A 22,277-nucleotide genomic window follows, 5' to 3' on the forward strand; every position below is an offset into this window, starting at 1 on the left:
TGTTTAGCGCTTCCTTCAGGAGCTCTTTTAGGGCAGGCCTGGTGGTGACAAAATCTCTCAGCATTTGCTTGTCTGTAAAGGATTTTATTTCTCCTTCACTTATGAAGCTTAGTTTGGCTGGATATGAAATTCTGGGTTGAAAATTCTTTTCTTTAAGAATGTTGAATATTGGCCCCCACTCTCTTCTGGCTTGTAGGGTTTCTGCCGAGAGATCTGCTGTTAGTCTGATGGGCTTCCCTTTGATGGTAACCCGACCTTTCTCTCTGGCTGCCCTTAACATTTTTTCCTTCATTTCAACTTTGGTGAATCTGACAATTATGTGTCTTGGAGTTGCTCTTCTCGAGGAGTATCTTTGTGGCGTTCTCTGTATTTCCTGAATCTGAATGTTGGCCGGCCTTGCTAGACTGGGGAAGTTCTCCTGGATAATATCCTTCAGAGTGTTTTCCAACTTGTTTCCATTCTCCCCGTCACTTTCAGGTACACCAATCAGACGTAGATTTGGTCTTTTCACATAGTCCCACATTTCTTGGAGGCTTTGCTCGTTTCTTTTTATTCTTTTTTCTCTAAACTTCCCTTCTCGCTTCATTTCATTCATTTCATCTTCCAGGGCTGATACCCTTTCTTCCATTTGATCACATCGGCTCCTGAGGCTTCTGCATTCTTCACGTAGTTCTCGAGCCTTGGTTTTCAGCTCCATCAGCTCCTTTAAGCACTTCTCTGTATTGGTTATTCTAGTTATACATCCTTCTAAATTTTTTTCAAAGTTTTCAACTTCTTTGCCTTTGGTTTGAATATCCTCCCATCTAGAACTTTTTTATCTGGTCAAACTGAAACTCTGTACCATTCCCTACTTCTTATTTTTGGGTGGAATATTACAGAGCAAATCATAGATATCATCTTATTTCCCAACAGGTAAGGACTTAAAAAATAACTACAATATATCAGTATCACATTAATAGAATAATAACTTCTTAATATAATTTAATATCCAGTCTGTTCACATTTCTCCAGTTGTCCAGAAGACTATCTTTTTACAATTGAATGTTTGAGTCAGAATCCAGTCAAGGTTGATGTATTGCATTTGGTTGAAAGGTGGGTCACCATTGAACAGTAACAGTAGAAAACCTGGGAGGCTGAGTAAGTGGATATTAACCTACCCTCCATTAAAAAAAATCTTTGTATAATTTTTTTCTTATATGTTTTTAACATCTAAAAGTATAATTCAGAAACAACTTCTCATTCTTTGACATATGTTTGCTTGAATTCATTTCTTTTGATCAGCTATTAAAATTACATAATACATGCTTATTTTAGAAAAATGAGAAAATGCGGATAAAATGAGAAATAAATAAATCACCCATAATTCTACCGTTAAGAGATTTATGATGAATAAAATTTTGGTGTAAATTTCTTCTGACTTTGTGTATGCTTACATACAGTGTGCAGTACATTCATGTACTTTTGGTAGGAAAAACCTATATGCACTGTGAATGGGAAAGGAGGGGTAGTTGCAAACTTTAAAAAGTCCTGAGAGTAGCAAAGTGTTGATAATTTTTGAAGCTGTGTGATAGGGGTTCATCATCTTACTCTCTCTGTATTTGTGTATGCTTGAAATTTTCCATGAAACAATAACTTTAAAATATATAGAATGCTTACTAAGTGACAGGTATTATGCTAAGCACATCACAGCTTTAAAATTTTTCCTTTTTAAATATGACATGTCAACAAATTTGTAGTCATAATGATTGTGTAGAAGTCCACCCTATCGTTAAATGTATAATGACATTTGTAACCAGTCCCTTATTGTAGACTGTTTAGTTTTTTACTTTTCACTTTTGTAAATAGTACTTAGATTAACATCCTTATATAAACATTTAGGAGTATTTATTTTCTTAGGAAATGGCCCTAGAATTGGATTTACTGTATCAGAGTACCTTCAAATATTTAAATATATATTGCCAAAGTTTTCTCCAATGATGGATTGATACACTTTCTCTAGCAGTATGTGAGAATATCCATTTCCTCATACTTTCCCCACATTGAGCACTATTATTTCTTTTGACTTTCCCCACTTTTAGGCTTGTCTTTGCCAATCTTATAGGTGAAAAAAAATGATATCATTGTTTTAATATACATCATTTTAATATGAGTGAGGTTGAGCACTTTTTTCATCTGTTTATGGCCATCTACATTTTTCATAAATTATTTGTGTCCTTTATTCATCTTTGTTTTAGGATGTTTTATTTTTATTTTTATTTTTATCTTATTTTATTTTCTTTTTTGAGATGGAGCCTCAGTTGCCCAGCCTGGAGTACAGTGGCCTGATCTTGGCTGACTGCAACCTCTGCCTCCCTTCAAGCAGTTCTCCTGCCTCAGTCTCCTGAGTAGCTGGGATTACAGGTGCTCGCCACCACGCTCAGCTAATTTTTGTATTTTCAGTAGAGACGGGGTTTCACCATGTTGGCCATGTTGGTCTTGAACTCCAGACCTCAAGTGATCTGCCCACCTTGGCCTCCCAAAGTGCTAGGATTACAAGCATGAACCGTCGCACCTGGCCGGATGTTTATATTTTACTATTCTGAAAGAGCTTTTCATACACTTAAGTATGAAGTATAAGCCCTTTGCTCTTATGTTACAGTTGCGCGTGTGTACTCAATTTACCTTAATTTTTGCCCAGTATTTTTTATGGAAGTACAATTGTTTTATAAACAGTTAATTAGAATTGCTTAATTCTATCAAGTTTTTCTTCAGCGTTTCTATCTTTGATATCATACTATAAAGTCTTACCTAAGTCAAATTTTTTCTAATGCTTTATCATTTCTTTTTAATACATTTTATCTAAAAATTACTTTAGTGTAAGGTATTTGATAGGAATCTAAATTTGTTTTTTAAATGGTTATATAATTTACTGACTTACATTTTCAGGATTGGACAAAATGACTCTAAAATTCATATGGAATGATAAATGAATGATACTAGCCAACTTTTTTTTTTTTTTTGAGACAGATTTTCGCTCTTGTTGCCCAAGCTGGAGTGCGGTGGCGTGATCTCAGCTTGCTGCAACCTCCGCCTCCCAGATCAAACGATCCTCCTCCTCAGCATCCCAAGTAGCTAGGATTACAGGCGTGCGCCACCATGCCCAGCTGATTTTGTGTTTTTAGTAGAGACGGGGTTTTACTATCCTGGTCAGGCTTGTCTCGAACTCCTGACCTCAAGTGATCCACCCGCCTCAGCCTCCCAGAGTGCTGGGATTACAGGTGTGAGCCACTGCGCCCGGCCGCCAACATTTTTTAAAAAGGAGTATTGGGGGGATGCTTTTTCTATCAAATATTAAAATGTATTTTATTAAAAAGTACAGTTGTTAAACTGTAATGCTAGATGTAACAACAGAATGGTGGTTATGTAGTATAGGAAAAGGATCAGTACAGTCTAAAACCAAGGTCATTTCTGTTTAGAAGGCTACTTTTTCTCTTGCCTACATAATGCAAAGGAAATGTTCAAGGAAATCTTAGAGAACAGTAAGAACATTTGAAAAAAATTAAAATATTAAGCCAACATAAAATGTAAAATATTTAACTGATAAACAGTATGTGAAAAAAGTAGAGGTTGCTCTGTGTTTTCCTTTTAAAATACTTAGATGAGCTGTAAAATACTCTTCAAGTTAATTTTAAATCCACTGTTAATTATATGTATATAAATATATTTATACATATATATGTTATATTTTTAAAAGCATCCTTTTCCTGTCACAACTTTTGAAGAAAAAAATGACCCTAACTCAAATATTAATCTGTTGTCTTGGTAGAATTATCAGAGTTAATTGAATTGGCTTAGACCTACTGTTTAAAAAGTTCGTAGTAGCATAGACACAACAGTGATAAGAAGATCTTACTAGGAGCTGTGTTGTTAACAGGCACTTTAGGCTGCTCTCTAGTGGAAATGCTGCGAGGCTGTGGCCTGCACTGGCGCATTTGGAGTTGACAGTGATGGAGAGCTTGGTAAGGGATTGATGCTTACAATGGCCATACCTTCATACTGGGATTCTTTGGAAAATAAAAAGCCCTGTTGCTTCATATCACATTGTTCACAGTAATCTCACTCTCTGGGAGAGTCATTTTCTTGAAGCACCAGGAAGTACCTGTCACAAATCCAGAAGAGGATTTGAATTCAACCCCCAGTCCCCAATTTCTTCTCCACTCTCCTTCACACTTTAGCTGCCCACACTGGCCTTTTGTTTCAGTTTCAGTCTCCCTGATGTAAATTGCCTTCTTGATTGCTGCTTTACTTTTAACCACCTCTGCTGTGATTTGCATTGTTGAAATAACTCTACCCACTCCAATAGAATGCTAAATGTTAGATTAATAAGAGGAATGCCTGTTTCTGGCTCAAAGAATTAGTGGTTAGTGCAAAAAAAAAAAAAAAAAAAGTTTAAAAATATGCCAGCCTTAAAATACCTCTAACGCCAGATAATTATCAGAAATAATCATTATTTTAGAAGTTTTTAAATAATTATTTCTGACTTTCTTAGTATTGATGAAGTATTCTTGAGATTAGTGTAGTGCTAATAGATATTGGTGAGTCACATGTAATTTAAAATTTTCTAGTCACATTAAAAAGTAAAAAGGTGAAATTAATTTTAATGATCAACTCAATATGTCAGAAATATTACAACATTTACTTTACATTTTTTTAACTGAGTCTTTGAAATCTTTAACTGAATTTGTATTTTACGGTTAAGAGCACATCTCAATTCAGATTAGCCATGGTTCAGTTGTGCAATAGCCGCGTGTGGGTGACTGCAATGGTAGTGCAGCCCTAGTGCATTCTAGGCAATGAAAATTTAGAATGTGTACTTGAGTTGATTATGTACTTTTCACTATGCTTAAAAAACACTGTATTTTTATGTGACCAAAATAGTAAATCAGTGAAAGAAGGTTATGTTCTCTATTCTTCAAAACTGAGAAGTTTATTAGTATTTAGCAAATCTAGACTCACTGGTTAAAGTATACCTTGGTTTAACTATTAGTTTATTATATGAATACTGAGTTTAAGATCACAGATTTGAGTTGATAGTGTTAGGTAGCTATTACAGTATTAAGAAGATAGTGTTTTGCAATTACGTATTTTCTGAGTGCCCATTTGGGCAGTGGGTTTCTAGTTGTGTTTTGCTGAGACCCAGGGCTGCTGTACAGATTAAGGGTAGGACTAAGGGACATTTCAGCAAGCTGGGCTCTCTAACCCTTTTCTCCTTCTCACCCTCACCCAATCTCTGCATTTATTTATTCTGCACAGGAAACATTTCCTCTTTGAAAAAAAAGTTTATATTATATTTAAAAGTTTGGAGACAGTTCCATGCTTAGCAATTGTTCTAGTGAATCTAAACCTAAATGTTGATGTTCTTCCTTTATACCATTGTAGGGATCTGGTTAAAAAAAAAAAAAGGCTCTTTGCACTGAAATCTTGATCGGTAATTTATAAAAACAGTATTTGTCTATCTCTTCACCTCTCTTCTACCCTCTTTCTGGCTTATGGGAAGTTTTTAGCATCTATTTTATTTGACTACAGTATACAATACAGGATTTGGACCTGTACTGTAAATAATAAAATCTTTAAATCTGCAATAGATAGATTTCCCAGAGATATTTCTACTTGTATTTCTAAAGTAAAATTGTGTGCTTTTACCTTTAGAAATATTTAGAATAAGGGAAGTTTACCTCTACAGATTATTTATATTCATCTTCAATGTGTAGATGAAGTACCAGCCAGGATGCTGGATTAAAACTTGTAAAAACTAAAAAGTTTGGAGCTAAAACCCAATACTGCTGGGATGTGTAGCCTAAAACATAGTAGTCAGTAAATATATCATTGAGATAAACCAGTCTGAGATGCATTATATTTGTTTACCTCTTTTAACTCAGGAAGTGTCCAAAAACTGATGACAGAACCAATCTCTCCTCCCTTATAAGCACCTTTTCCTCCAGTAAACAAAAGGCCACAATTTCCCCATTTCTCTGAATTTAAAGAGCATTTTGTGGTCACTTTGACTAATCTAAATATGAATGTTTATAATGTTAAAACAGAATAATTACAACATGCTCTAGGTGGGGGGGGGGGCGGAATTTAAACTACAAATTTAGTGATTTTGAAATTCTAATTTCTAAACTTCCATCAGAAATATAATAATGCATTATAGTTCCTATTTCCTATGTTTTAAATAGGAAATAATTCCAGCCAGGTTGCGGTTGAATTTCTGTGTGAGTAGGTAGAATACTGTAGCATCTCTTCTCCTGAGGAATCCCTTTACTTTATCCATTCTTTTCTATTTATTTATTTATTTGAGACAGGTTCTTACTTTGTCACTCAGGCTGGAGTGCAGTGGTGTGATCTTGGCTCACTGCAACTTCCGCTTCCTGGGTTCGAGTGATCCTCCCATGCCACTGTGCTCGGGTAATTTTTGTATTTTGTTTGTTTGTTTGTTTGTTTTGAGACAGAGTCTCATTCTGTCACCAGGCTGCAGTGCAGTAGCGCAATCTCGGCTCACTGCAACCTGCGACTCGCTGGTTCAAGTGATTCTCCTGCCTCAGCCTCCCGATCCCGAGTAGCTGGGATTACAGGCATGCGCCACCACACCCAGCTAATTTTTGTGTTTTTAGTAGAGAGTTTCACCATGTTGGCCAGGATGGTCTCAATCTCCTGACCTCATGATCCGCCCACCTCAGCCTCCCAAAGTGCTGGGATTACAGGCGTGATCCACTGCACCCGGCCAATTTATGTATTTTTTATAAAGACAGGGTTTCGCCATGTTTCCAGGCTGATCTCGAACTCCTGAGCTCAAGCGATCTGCCCGCCTCAGCCTCCCATAGTGTTAGGATTACAGGCCTGAGCCACCACTCCCAGCCTCTCAATTCTTTCTTACCTCTTCTCAATATATATATATATTTTAGTGAGCTGGTGCTTTATGCTTTTATGGAAATAATAGTTTCATTTTAGTCTTATTCATTGGTTATTTTATCATTTCCCTTTTACCTATTGATTGATAGTCTGTGTTTCTAGGCTCAGCTTGCCAATCGGAAACAGAAATTAGAGTCTGTGGAACTTTCTAGCCAATCAGAAATTCAACACTTAAGCAGTAAACTGGAGCGGGCTAATGACACTATCTGTGCCAATGAGTTGGAAATAGAGCGCCTCACCATGAGGGTCAATGACTTGGTTGGAACCAGTATGACTGTCCTGCAGGAGCAGCAGCAGAAAGAAGAAAAATTGAGGGAATCTGAAAAACTATTAGAGGTCTGTTTTAAAATCACTATAATTGGGGGAAGTGTGTGTATGAGTATTTTAAGAGAGTGTTATTAAGCTAGAACTAGGTTCTACAATCCATACTTTTTTCCCTACTTTATAAATGATGGATCAAATATTGATAGTTTTACTAATATTGTGACTGTTACATAACTTATAGTCTGACTTCCTGGCTTCTCGTGAAATAGAAAAATTGTAATAATAGCTGGCTTAGAAATTTCTGAGTATTTTGCAGGTTCTGCAGGAAGAAAAAAGAATTGAAGGAAAATTATAATCATATTTGACTTTTTTGCAGGCTCTGCAGGAAGAAAAGAGAGAATTGAAGGCAGCTCTTCAGTCTCAAGAAAATCTCATACATGAGGCCAGAATACAAAAGGAGAAGTTACAAGAAAAAGTAAAGGCAACTGACACTCAACATGCTGTAGAAGCTATACGGTAAATTTAATCTTAAATATTATTCATCTTAGCCACTTAATGGCTAGGTATTAAGCACTAGGCTTATTTTTATTTTTATTTTTATTTTATTTTCAGATAGTCTTCTGTTGCCCAGACTGGAGTGCAGTGGTGCAATCTCAGCTCACTGCAACCTCAACCTCCCAGGTTCAAGTGATTCTCCAGCCTCAACCTCCCAAGTAGCTGGGACTACAGATGCATGCTACCACACCTGGCTAGTTTTTTGTATTTTTAGAGACGGGCATTCATCATGTTGGCTAGACTGGTCTTGAATTCCTAACCTCAGGTGATCTGCCCACCTCAGCCTCCCAAAGTGCTGGGATTACAGTTGTGAGCCGCGACGCCCATCCAAGCACTAGTTTTCATATTGCATATTCATAATTTTATGTTTGATCATATTGTGGATTTTCTTAATTGGCTTTAACTTCTGAGTTAGGTTTTTAAAGTGTTATAAAATTTTGTGTGATTAATTTTCTTCTGCCACCAGTTAGGGTCCCTAACAGAGACTCTCATGTTTAGAAAGTTAGAAACCAAGGTCAGTTTGCATGCTTCGTGAAAATCCAAATGTGCAGGGAATTGTCATCCATGTCTCCTGGAGGCCTCACTTTGTTGGTGGAATAGGTCATGATTAGTAGCTGCTTATCATTAATAGCAGCCAGCCATTGGGCTAGCCCTCTTGCTTGATTTAAGTCTGGTGCACACTTTTATTTTTGCCAGAATTCTCCTGTAACTTTTCAGTTTTTTTGGTACAGGGTTTCAAGTGTCACTGAAGTGATTTTGCCATTTTGTCTTTTTCCCTTGAAAAATAGGCCAAATCCCAGTCAAGAAGGGAGTAAATTGCTGCTTTTTTAAGTATCACCATCTCTTGACTCTTTCTTTCCTCTCCCAATATTCTTTTTATAAAGCAGGAGACAAACTGAAGAGTTCCAAAGAGTTTACCAAAAATGATTGGGAAACACAAACTAGATGTGCATTATTTTTGTTTGCAGAGATAAAGGCCTTAACAATCATCCTATGTCTTTCCACAGGCCACGAGAAGAATCTCCGGCAGAAAAGAAGTACACCTCTCAAGGGCAGGGGGACTTAGACAGTGTGCTCTTCCAGTTGAATTTTACCCATACTAGTGAGGACCTTCTGCAGGCAGAGGTGACTCGTCTTGAAGGCAGGTACGTAATTATACACACATTTCAAAAATTTCAAGTTGTTAAAATGAATTTTTGATCATCATATTGTAAATGAATGTAATAGTCATAGTAAAAAAAATAAGATTTTTTTCTAGCATCCACAAATGGCCTAAGTTCTTATTTCTTTCTTTCTTTTTTTTTTTTTTTGAGACGGAATCCCACTGTCACCCAGGCTGGAGTGCAATGGCACAGTCTCAGTCTCAGCTCACTGCAGCCTCCGCCTCCCGGTTCAATTGATTCTTCCGCCCCAGCCTCCTGAGTAGCTGAGATTACAGGCGTGCACCACCATGCCTGGCTAATTTTTGTATTTTTGTAGAGACGGGGTTTCACCATGTTGGCCAGGCTGGTCTTGAACTCCTGACCTCAGGTGATCCACCTGCCTTGGCTTCCCAAAGTGCTGGGATTACAGGCATGAGTCACCGCACCCTGCCCTAAGTTCTTATTTCATTGAGAAGACAGAAGCAATTAAAGGAGAACCTCTTAATCTTTCTGTCATCAAATCTACTAGTCTGCCAATACCTGTGCCTTTCTGCACTTCTGAGACCAACCACTCCACTTGTGTCCTTTTTCTGTAGTTATATCCTTTCTCTTCTACATCATCAAGTTCTTTCTGTCTGCTGAATCATATCCACTGGTATAAAATACGCTATAACATCACCCATCCGGGGGAAAAACCATCCCTTAATCCTATGTCTCCGTCAAGTTATTTCCACATTTCTGTACTTCTCTTTTAGACCAAATTCTTCAAGAGTTGTCTATACTGACTCTACTTCTTTACCTTTCACCTGTTCAGCAGCCCTTCACTTAGGTTTTCCTCCCTGCCACCTCAGAAGCAGGGTAGGAAGGGGTAACAGTTGACACATGGTGATCCTCCTTTTTGTTCTGCTGTGGTGTTGTTACTTCCTTGGGTGTTAATTGAATCCTGACTAATGCTATACCATACCCACCTAAACTCTTGTCATTGTCGTACTTATAGATTTTTTTTTGGTTTTTCATAACCTCTCAACTTTTTGATTGGGAAGAGTGTGATATTTTGTTTTAAACACATGAATCATGATCATTTGTACACTGACATTTTCTGCATGTAAAAGATAAAATTGCTTTTAACATGAACTGTTAACCTTTAGGCAAACAACAAGAGAAATATCATTTTACACTTTTTAGGTTATCTTTAAGTAATACATTTTTTGTTTTTACATTTATTTCTGGTTTTGGAAACCAGTAAGTATTTTCTTACTTTTATCTACATGTTAAATATACAAACATGCATATACACACATATTTTCTGCTTTATTCGTTTTGGAATACTTGGAGTACTTGAGATAGTCTTTGTTATCATTGAAGTATATGTGTACTCTTCCGTTTGACTAAAGTTAAGTTTATTATTTTTGACATTGGGACAACAGTTTACATTGTTATTACAGTTTTTTTTTATTGATTGGCTTTTTAGTAATATTTTAAATGCGTGAGGTGATGTTTAAGATATTGGCTGGATATTTTTTGGACATCAAGAATGTAAATTAGATAGTCCAATTTATAGGTTTCAGGATTTTGGTTTTAAGTATGGGATCTTATTTTTGTCATACAGTTTGGAATCTGTGAGTGCAACATGTAAACAGCTGAGCCAAGAACTAATGGAAAAATATGAAGAACTGAAGAGGATGGAAGCACATAACAATGAATACAAAGCAGAGATTAAGAAGGTAAAAATCTGCATACCTAGGATTGCAAAATTGTATGTGTTTATGGACTAAGCTGTGGATTGGGAGATTATAGGGGTTATTTTTAATGAGAGAAAAATGTAGTTCAAGGGACTACTTGATATTTAGGAGTGGAAGAGTTCGTGGAATGTGCACAGGAAAAGTGGCTTCTTTCTCTGGCATCGCCCCTGATGCCCAATAAATATTTTTAAGATAATTGAAGGCTGTCCCCTTTGAACTCAAAAACTTTATTTTAAACATGTTTTGATGAAAAGTTTTCTAAAAGACATACAACTTTGTTGCTTGCAAAAAAATATGAACTGTCACTTAATATTTTCTTATTGCCTAAAGATAATATTTATGTATTGTCTCCTGTGCTATGATGTAGTTAGTATCCTTGTCAGCTATTGAGGTATGCAGAGCTGCTTGTGTCTATATGAATGGGCCCTAACTGTCCTATTTGTTGATTTGTATTTTTTGTTACTTCTTTAAGATTACTTCTAGCTCCTTTCTTCTTCTGGTTCTATTTGTTATCCTGTGGACCAAGATACCATATGAGCAAAACTTTTAGATTCACAACTAAAAAAAAGAATGAAGGTCACAAGTACTGTCCTCTAAATTGTGTGCATGGACGTTGATTCTGGTCCTCAGCACTTGAATAACCCATCTCTCCCTGTTTTGAGGTATAATAAATGATTGTAGGTATAACCACCTGACCTTCAGTACAGATATGCAACTTGGTAAATTGCTAATTTTTCTGCAGATTTAATTTAGGAGAAATTTAATGTCTTGAGATAAGGTGAACTTTTATTTTATTAGCTAGTAACATATTGTTCTATCTAAATGCTTTCTCTTAACTTTTGGTGCTTTCTTTTCTGCTTTATAGTTGAAAGAACAGATTTTACAGGGTGAACAAAGTTACAGTTCTGCACTAGAAGGAATGAAGATGGAAATCTCCCATCTAACTCAGGAGTTACATCAGCGAGATATCACTATTGCTTCCACCAAAGGTTCTTCCTCAGACATGGAAAAGCGACTCAGAGCAGAGATGCAAAAGGCAGAAGACAAAGCAGTAGAGCATAAGGTGAAGCCTGAACAAAACCTTTTTTAAGTTTGAAATTTGTTTTAAAGGTGGAGTTGATTAAAGACGTAATTTTCATAATATTTAATTCAGTGAATTTTTATTAGATACGTGCTTTGAGCTGAGAGTATGCTGGTTAGCAAAGAGTTTAGTGAGTATGGTGGGGAGGTGAGAGTAGACACAAGTAAAGTGACTGTATCAGTGGTGTATGGTGAGAGTCACTAGAGATCACAAGCAGCCTGAATCTAGACCACTCGCTGCAAAGGCCTTCCAGAAGGTGTGATAGCAAAGCTAAGTTAGGAGCGAGCTGGGTGATGGGGAGGAAAGGTGTTTCAGGCACAGGAAAATACAGAGGTCTCTAAGAGAGAGTAGAACACGCTCGCTGTGGTTGAAACTAGAGTACAAGTGGGATGAGTGGAAGGTATGAGACTGGAAAGCAGGGACTGGCTGCTGAAGGGCTCTGTTAGCCACATAAAGGAGTTATACTGTGACCTTGAGGTCAGTAGGGAATGGCTGCAAGCAGGAGTAAAATTCAGTGGTCCTTAAATGGAGAATAAGCAGGGAGACAGAGCACCCAGATGCTGTTACAGTGGTAAGATGGTGGCCTGAGCAGTGGGCAAGGGAGGGAGAGGGAAATGGATGAATTCTGGAGATACTAGGCTGGTAAAAATGACTGGGCATTGTATTTGATTGGCAGGGAGGGTGAGGTAGGCAGAGTTAAGGAATGGTGTTCCACAGGATTTAAACTTAGGCAACTGATGGAAAGTGATGCTCTTTAATGAAATAGATAAAAGACAGGGAGCAAGTTTGGTGAAGGATGATGAATTTGTGTGAAAAGTACACAGACTGGGGAAACTGGTGGAGAGGACATTGGTTTGACACATTTGTTTGGAATAAAGGCTGGAACTTTGTATGGGTAATAGTCAATTCCACAGAAGGCCTGGAGTTGAAGATTAAAATCAGGATTAGGCATTTAGCTGTGGCTGTCCTTTCTTCATGGTGACATTTGAAACCCCCTGAGAGACTTAATGATTATAGTGAGAAAGCATAGCGTAAGAAGAGAAGTGACTCAAACCAAACCTAGGATACTTCCCATTTAGCGTAAAAAAGATGTTGGAATGAAGCTTAAAAAAAGGAGCAGTGAGGAGGGAAATCAGATAGTTTTTGCCAAGCCAAGGAAAGAAGGAATATTTTCAAATGGGAATGGTCAAGCACAAAAGCTAAGGGGAATGAGAACTGAATATAAGTTATTATTTTGTGAATAAAGTACAATTCCATGTGACGTTGCAGGTAGAAGCCAAATTGGAGGAGGCCAGCACAGGAGAATGGGTAGGGATTTAAGGGGTTCAGTGGATTGAAACTTTGCTGCTTTGTCACCTGATTTATCCTATTAGAATGATATCTTCATCCCATTCATGTTCATTCACCTTAATAACACCTTAAAAATCTTTTTAGAAAGTCCATATATATATATACACACACACACACGTATATATGTGTATATATATAAATATGTATATGTATATATATAAATGAAGAATATGACTTAGCCTAATGAAAATTCCATGTGGAAAAATTTTGTAAGATGCATTTGATTTACATGTTATATTTATTTTTTTTCTGCTTTCCCCTTTTCAGGAGATTTTGGATCAGCTGGAGTCACTCAAATTAGAAAATCGTCATCTTTCTGAAATGGTGATGAAATTGGAATTGGGTTTACATGAGGTACATAAATAGAAACTTAAGTTTTTCTACTATCCAAGCCTTCAAAAAAATTACTTTGTAAATATTTACATTATAAAGAGAGAGTTAAGATCAACTTAGATCCTTTTGCAGAAATTTTCTCAAAGAAAATGAAGGTAAAACAATGCTGGAAGTGAGCAAAATATGACTCTGCACTCCAGCAGCAGGAAGGGTTTTTGTTTGTTTGTTTGTTTGTTTTTTTGAGACGGGGTTTCACTCTTGTTACCCAGGCTGGAGTGCAATGGCGTGATCTTGGCTCACCACAACCTCCACCTCCTGGGTTCAAGTGATGCTCCTGCCTCAGCCTCCTGAGTAACTGGGATCACAGGCATGTGCCACCACACCTGGCTGATTTTGTATTTTCAGTAGAGACGGGGTTTCTCCATGTTGGTCAGGCTGGTCTCGAACTCCCAATCTCAGGTGATCTGCCCGCCTCAGCCTCCCAAAGTGCTGGGATTACAGGCATGAGCCACCATGCTCGGCCAGGAAGGTATTTTTTTATATTATGTATGTGATAAAATTTACCTACAGTCTGTGTTCTTAGTTGGAAGAATGTATATGAAGGACTTAACATAGTACATAGTACCTGGCACTTAGTAAGTATGCAATACATCCTAGATGGTGGTATTATTACTATTATTATTGTTAATGATTATTATGTTTGTTATCTTTTTAGAAAGTATATTGTCTTTAAAATAATTTAATTTTAATTTTATTTCTACAAGATATTCACATAATAAAATATTTTAGAATCTTTTATATTCAAGGACTTTTAGTAGGTGCCATAATGAACACAGGCTGAATAAGATAGCATTCTTGCCTTTAAGAGAGATTTTAGATCAGCTGCAATTACTCAAATTACTCTAGCCTTTAAGAGACTAGAGAAATCTAGTAGCAAGGGTAAGAAATGCATACAAGCTTCTGTGAAACCAGAGAGAACATGATTAGCCAACAGTGAATTACAGTATAGATGCTCTTTTAACTGTTTTGTTACAAAATTCCTATAATTTGCAAAATGACTCATCTATTCTGACCCATCTTTTCTTGGTGTAGGTCAGATGTCTGAAAATTTTATAAATGCTTTTTTCCTGAATTTCCAGAGAGTATTCCTCCAAAAAGATACATAGTTCCAACATGCTCCCTGTTTGCTCTGAAAAGTTCTAATTTCACAATCCAGGATTGTGGATACTGGGGTGGAAGAACATGCAAAGGACTATTATAGAGTACTTTATTTCAACTGGAAAAATGGGGGACTATTTTTGTAATCTTTGAGAAGGGTAAGATTCTCCAAACATTATGACGCCATAGAGGATTTTACAACATAAAAATGTGAAGTTTCTGGATGGTAAAAGGCCCTATTAAAAAAGACTAATACGGAGAAAACAGTTTATAATCAGACAAAAGGTTAATGTAAATTATTAATATATAAAAATTCCCTACAAAGATAATAAGGAAAAGATAATCCAGTAGAAAAATAGGCAAAGGATGTAGATAGATACCTCACAGAATTAATATAAATATCTAGTAAACAAAGAAAACTGTTCAACTTCTCTAATAAAGCAAAATAAATAGACATTCTTTTACTAATTGGTTTGATAATAACCTTTAAAAACTAATATATAGCCAGTGTTAGAAAGATGTAAGGAAACAGACTTATTGCACTGTCAATGAGAAAGTGAATTGATACGGCCTTTCTAGAGGACAGCTTAGCAATATCCATCAAATGCATAAATAACGTATAGCCTCTAAATTCCTGGGTCATGTGTGTTTCTGATTTTGATAGTCCTTGCTGAATTGTTTTCAGAATGGTCTTACCTTTTACATTCCCATAGAAACCATTCTCTAGGAGCAAATGTGCATAAAATGGTCATTGAAGTATTGTTTGCAGTATCCAAAATTTTGAAATAAACTAAATATTTATTTCAATGGTTAATTTGTGATTTTATAAATATTACGCTGTCATTGAAGGTGGCAGATGAAAACACTCATCTGATCTTGCTCTATCCTCAAATCCCTCTAAAACTATCATGAAAGGATTTATTTTTAAAGCACAAACCCATGAGGTTGGTAATAATAGGAGAGGAGACAATAGCTAAACATTTTGTAAGGGGGAAGGTGGGAAGGAGGGAAGGAAGGAAGGAAGGGAGGGAACTTGATATCCCCTAATAAAGTCAATACTAAGCCAGTAGTGGAGAACTCTAAGAACTAAACTGATTTACACCACAGAATTCTGTAAAGGCTTAGGATTCAGCAGTACTTGGTTGAGAGACTCTTATCTTATGCAGTGATTATCTGTTCATATTTAAGAATTGAGAACTCTCAGGGGAACTTAAGCCAGACCATGACCAGAGATGCTGTTCAGCTTAATTTCTCCTGAAACTTCCAGCTATCAATAATAGTGGTAATACTGTTCTTTCTTTACACAGCTAGATGTGTGCTTGCTACTCAGTTTTCATATTACCTTTCATATTCATTTATCTGTAGTAATTGTTTATAAAATAATAACTTAGAGAAATTTTTAAAACATACCTGAACGAAGGTAAGCATTATCATTTTTTAATAAGTATGTTTAATGACATCAGACATCAAACTGGTGAAAAGCTTGTCAGCAGTTTAAGCTTTCTCTAGTTTTGAAATTACATACAGTGTGAATATGTTGTACATATTATGAAGAATAATTATTAGAAAATGCCCTTTTGCATTTTACCATGTAGGAAGCTGAAGTTACTTGTACAAATGAATGTTTGGGTTAAACGTCTATTTTAATAAATTACCTAATTAATAATGAAAACAGCAGCTCTGATAAATTACTTACCATGTTTTAAAAACTGTTAATAGTTTCATTTTAACTCATATGTCCTGCAGATGTTCTTCTCTGATATTTTATCTGGCATTGACAACTTGTTGAAAGATTTTGTAGCTCATAGTCACTACTTGTACACAGATAGTTCACAGGTATATTTTAAAGTTTATGTTTTTGTTAGGAAAATTATGTTTGTCAGACCACTCTTGACCAGCTTACTTTCAGAATTTTTTTTTGTTTGTTTTACAGAAAAGACCAAGCTACCCATGGTATTAAACTCCAGAGATTACCATAACTTTGCATAATACTAATTAAAATATTTTGTCATTAGAAAAAAAATCACCCAGACTACCATTTTTTCAAGTAGTGTCTTACCAGGAAACACCTAGAATTGAAGAGCAATAAAATTTATGATACCAGATCAGAATAGTAATTCCCACTATATACTTGAATCCTGCTTTATCATGTCCAAATTTATATATGAGTAGATACCAAAGTTGTAGAAAAGTGTTTAAGATTAGAGAGTATTTATTTAAAAGTTGTCCCTGCCAGCCAGAAAATTTTTCTCAGAACTTTTTGTTCAAATTTCTTTCCTTGAACTAGGTCTCTGTTTTCTTCCATTGGTATTCTGGGGCTGTTCAACCTTCACCTTCTTGCAGAAGAAACATGGCTGCTATTTTCCTTCTTCTTCCCTGTTTCTGATTCCCTCTTACAGCTTTCCTCCATCCTGATTCCATCCTTCCTCCACCTTGTTGGAATTCCTTGCCACACAAGGAAGCCCATTGTGCTTCTAGTGTTCCACTACCATTTACTTGAAGAATTCTTTATCTCTGTTAGTCTTAGGAGGCCTAAAAACAAAGCTTCATTAAAGTCATAGATTAACTACTTACAACTAAAAAATACTGAATTTTCCAACCAGCAGTATCACAGATCACAAGTATTCTTGTACAGATTAAGTGACTCTAGTATTCTTTTTTATTAGGCAAAAGAGATTTCACTAGCAGACCTCCAGGAGAATTATATTGAGGCATTAAATAAATTAGTGTCTGAAAATCAACAACTACAGAAAGATTTGATGAATACCAAATCTCAGCTGGAGATTTCTACTCAGATGTGCAAAAAACAAAATGACAGGATCTTTAAACCAACACACAGCAGAACAACTGAGTTCAAGAATACAGAGTTCAAGTAAAATTTCTTAAAAGTTTATTTAAAATGTGTATTGGTACAGTATAATTCTCATTTCTTTGAGAATAATTTCTGACTTACAGAAATTAAATCTTCATCAAAGGACTCTATGTTTAATTCTGAAGTATAGTGTGCACAAGTAAAGCTATGATCATATTTAAAAATGGATGGGGGAGGTGCATAACATTTTCATTAAAGCTTTAGTTTTGTACACTCTGAATGTCAGTGTAAACAACATGCGTATTACCTGAGGCTTTTCATGCTGCCTTCCACCTCGTCAACCCCATTTGCCCATAAGAAGTAGAATTTGGCTTTTTATAAACAGCTTCCTTTGTGTTTTTAGTCAATTTGTTATAGGCTGTTACCATAAGAAATAAGCATTCAGTGAAAAGCCACTTGGCTTCAGCTCATACTATATGGCTTACATGTTTTCCTACCCAAAGCCTTTGCTGACACCCTCACCTCCACTCCTACACCCACCCAATCCCCTAGTTAGGTTAGGTGCCTTCTTATGTGCACAGCACTTCTCCTGTCCCAGCACTAACCACACTAGATTACTCTGGCAGCTTGTTTGTCTTTCTTGCTATACCATAAGTGTGTGAGGGCAGGGACTTGGTAGTGGGAATTGGATATATGGGGCCTGAATGAATGAAAGAAATCTCTTTCTGATCTGAGTAGGTTGCTCATTTTGTAAATTCTAGCCTTATTAGTTAGGCTATTAAGCAAATTTCCTACATTTCTGTTGGAAAGAGAAAAGTTGCTACAATTTTTTATTTGTTTTGTTTTCTAATCTACCATCCAGGCCAACCCATGGCCAGCACAGACATGATGGAATAAAGACTGAGCACTACAAAACAGGTCTTCATTCTCCAAGAGGACAAGCGTCGGATAGTATAAACCCCATGTCTAGGGTGCTAAGCCCCCTGAGTCCTCAAATCAGCCCTTGCAGCTCCACCAGGTCTTTGACTTCCTACTCTCTATGTAAAACTCATTCTTTGCCTTCAGCGCTAGATACAAATGAAGCCAATTTTTCTGACACTATGTCTGAGAGTATGAATGACCAAGAAGAGTTTATATCTTCGGTATGGAAACTTTCTGATCTTATTAATTTGTTTTTTTAGTTTGATTTCATTTTTTATTTTAAGGGTGAAGAAGGTGATTTTTTTTTTCCTTACTGATTCTTTTATCATAAGTACTCTTCATTATTCTCAGGTATCCCTGTCATACAGTTTTTGCTTGTGAAGACACTTTTGGCCAAGACTACTTTTCAAAATGTTCTGAAATATGTTATAAGTATTGGAAATTCTGTTATATAACATATATAACATATGGAACATATGGAACATATATAACATATGGAAAATATGTTATAATTATTGGAAATTCCCTTCTTGCCCTTTTCAGAGATGCTCAATTTTCTTTGGAATGGTTAGTTCAAGAACTGTCTCTGGATGCCAAGATAGTCCTGAGGCACAGGCAGTGAAGGAGGAAAAGAGGAACTGCTGGAAAGGAAAAAAGGGAGTGTGGAGGGGGAGGAAGGCTGTGCCTCTCATGTGTGCAGAGCATGGCTTGGAGGTCACAGATGGTGGCCCTCAGGGCAAAATGTGCCTTGGACACCATGCCGGTCCCTTGCTCCTTCCATTGCCGTGCAGGCTGCACCATCTTTTTGCCTTCTGCACCAAAGCACTTGCCATGGGCCCTTCATTTCCTGTCACCAGCTGTGGCCATATAGCCGTGAAAGTGCAGTATTTCTGACTTATTAATGTGCTACCAAGTCCATGGAAAGGTTTTCTTTTATTTTTCAAAATAAGTCCTCACTTCACTTTCTTCCTAAGTTTTGCAGCAAAATTTGTTTGGCACCAAAACTTTCCCTGGCCTGAACTGATGTGTTAGTATGTATAGACTTTCTCTGTTCCACTTAGTGTGAGTATCTATGTGTTTTGCTTCAGAAATATCAGTGTGTTTGGTGACGGGATGTTCCCTCAGACTCCACTGGGGTAATACAGTTGATCCTCATTATTCACAGATTTTGTATTTGTGAATTTGTCTGCTCCCTAAACTTTATCGGTAACTCCCAAATCAGTATGCGCAGCACTTCCGCAGTCATTCGTGGACACATGCAGAGTGGCAAAAAATTTGAGTGACCGACTTGCACAATCTCAGCCAAGGTCGAAGTAGGCAGCACTCTGCCTTGTTGTCCCTGCTTATGCGGAGGTGACCAGAGGGTGGAGATGGATGGGGCAGCGCAGTGTAGGGAAAGAAGCTCAGCTCCATGCCAGTTGGATAGAGTCTGAATCCCAGCTTCAGCACCAGTTAGTGGGGCGGCCTCAGGAGTTTCCACTTCTGAACCTCATGTCTTTCATGTGAAATAAAAAATACAGAATCTACCAGAATGATTTGTTCTAGGATTTAGGATTATGCTCTCTGTGTGGGGTATGTGTGTATGTGTGTGTGTGTGTATTTGTTGTATATGTGTATTTTCACTGGGCCAAAAATTCTGTGTTTGCTAATTCAGTGTTTTGGGTGACTTTATAGAACACAACTACTGCTATTGTGAATGAGTATTGACTGCATATGGCATATGTTCTATGTTACCTTTCTAAAATCAGAATTCTGAAATATCACTAGCCTCAAGGGTTTCAGATAAGGGACTGTGGACTGAAAATTTGGAGGAGAAAAAATAATTGATTTTAGCTGGCATCTAATTTATTTTTGTTAAATTTTCTGTGCTTTAAAATAAAAGTGACATACTTAGGTTTTTAAAGTGAGTTTGAAATAATAGGCATTAACTATGGAAGCATATATAAGTCTAAATTGAAACATTCTTCAGACTAATAATTAATATATGATACTTTACATTGTTACAACTTGGGTCAGAAACGGAGAGATCTGCGTTAATTTTTGCAGAACTTACTGATTTTTGTTCTTTTATTGCTCTTGTCATTAGGATGAAAACCAAAAAAGTATCTTCAGAGGAAAAAAAGTCACCTTTTAATATTGCTAGTTAGAAAATGTCATGAACAGTGTATCTTAGAAATATAACATTCTACTTATTTACACATGTCAAAATTTGTGTCTCTTCCAGTGTTCCTTGCCTGTATCTCCCCTTGGTTCAATAGCTACCAGATTTTTGGAAGAGGAGGAACTGAGGTCTCATCACATTCTAGAGCGCTTGGATGCCCATATTGAAGAACTAAAAAGAGAGAGTGAAAAGACAGTGAGACAATTCACAGCCTTAAAGTAGCCTCTTAAAAAAATCACAATCTTGGAAATAAAAATAAACACCAAAGAGTTACTGTCATCTGAAGTAGCAGCTCTTTAAAAACATGAAGAGATAAAATTATAAAAATGATACATCTAAAGCAGTGGTGAAGAAAGCTGAAAAACTGATACTTTGGTAGGCATTTTCTCTGCACTGGTTTGTTTAAAGGACTTCTTCCAGCAATAACTTGAGAGAATAAACCACTTTGCTAGACTTTTTTCTCATACGAATATTTATTATCATAAAGTGATACTTATCTTGCTGACTTAAATGTGAATAGCTATGTATTAATTGAAATAAGGATTTTATGATACATGTTGATAATAAAGTAACTGCAGGAACTTTCTTTAAGGGAAATGTGTAGAAGCATGGATTTAGGGGTCAAACTTACCTGGATTGATAGACTGGTTTTGCCACTTACCAGCCAATGGGGCTTGTTATTTACTGTGCTGGTAGCCCCCTCCTAGCCAAGGGGCTGGTAGTGTGTAAAGTCAGGCTGGTAGTGAATAAGGGAGGTATGCTAAAGAACCTTAGCAGGCAGTCCTCTCTTGCTCAACACTCATGCAGAGAAGAGAGGCAGGGAGGGCAAGGGACTGGCTTTCATGCATGGTGCCCATGAAATATCCATTGGAAATAAATGTTCAGCCGTCTGCACTGCTGAGGACAAGTTTAGATGGGAGACAAAGATCTGGATGTTGATGTGCCGGAGGAATTTGAAACCATGGGAGTTGATAAGGTCCACCAGGGAGGCTGTGGAGAGAGAGAGGAGCAGGAGGCTGGGTTTGGGGCCCTGAAAGATGCCAGCATCTGAGGATCACAGGAAATAGATCGAGCAAAGGAACTAGAATGTGCAGTTACAGATGAGAAAGGTCAGTGTAGTGTACTTGCCAGCTCAAGGGTGTGGCCTCTGTGAATCCTCTTTCTGTAGTGGATCTTTCCCATCAGCGTAAAACATCCTGTTATTTCCCCTTTTTTAATAAAACCTCAGTTTTTTTTAATGCCTCTCTATTTACTGCTCTGTATGTTTGCTTCCCTTCACCCAAACACTTCTGGAAAGAGTTGTCTGCAGTGACTCTTTCCAGTTCCTCACCCCGCCCCACCGCAGTTCTCTTCCTAACCCTCTCCAGCACCACTTCCATCCCCAGACTGCTTTCTTGCTCTTGAGTTCACCAGTGACCTAATCAGTGTCTGAGCATCATTCAGCACAGTTGGACCCTCTTGGCTTCTGTGACCTGGAACTTCTGGTTTCCTCTCTACCTCATCTTCCACTCATCTCATGGCTTTTCCTCTTCTAACCTCTAAGTCAGAGGGCCCCCTAGAGCTCTGTCATGGGTTTTCTCCCTCAGCATTCTCTTCCCTAGACGTTTCCATTCCATTCTCAAGCTCTTAATACCACCTATAGGCCAGTGACCCTTACATTTATTACTAATCTTGACCTCTCCCCAGAGCTGCTGTCTTAGATACCTAGCTGCTTATGCAATGTCTTCACTTGGATATCTGACAAACATCTTGTTTCCAAGAGAGAACTCTTTATTCTCCCTCTTGCTAAGATTCCATATCAGGACAT

General features: G+C 37.1%; 1 protein-coding gene across 32 annotated transcripts in view; it reads left to right on the forward strand.

The window, feature by feature from the left end:
• Positions 1-22,277, forward strand: part of CEP63 (centrosomal protein 63) — a 92,039-nt gene that overhangs the window by 57,921 nt on the left and 11,841 nt on the right. For 9 of the 32 annotated variants that reach the window (XM_054479838.2, XM_054479835.2, XM_054479843.2 and 6 more), the window contains 9 exons: positions 7,054-7,287; positions 7,592-7,731; positions 8,778-8,915; positions 10,522-10,636; positions 11,520-11,717; positions 13,353-13,439; positions 17,243-17,448; positions 18,251-18,530; positions 20,534-21,067. In XM_054479838.2, the coding sequence (XP_054335813.1) occupies positions 7,054-7,287; positions 7,592-7,731; positions 8,778-8,915; positions 10,522-10,636; positions 11,520-11,717; positions 13,353-13,439; positions 17,243-17,448; positions 18,251-18,530; positions 20,534-20,692 (1,557 nt within the window). In that variant the 3' untranslated portion in view covers positions 20,693-21,067. Of the gene's footprint in view, positions 1-7,053; positions 7,288-7,591; positions 7,732-8,777; positions 8,916-10,521; positions 10,637-11,519; positions 11,718-13,352; positions 13,440-17,242; positions 17,449-18,250; positions 18,531-20,533; positions 21,068-22,277 lie in introns of those variants that run through there. The other 23 variants (XM_054479858.2, XM_054479860.2, XM_054479866.2 and 20 more) reach the window with 7 other exon arrangements.

The sequence above is a fragment of the Pongo pygmaeus genome, chromosome 2 (assembly GCF_028885625.2).
Source record: "Pongo pygmaeus isolate AG05252 chromosome 2, NHGRI_mPonPyg2-v2.0_pri, whole genome shotgun sequence".
Classification (NCBI taxonomy): domain Eukaryota; kingdom Metazoa; phylum Chordata; class Mammalia; order Primates; family Hominidae; genus Pongo; species Pongo pygmaeus.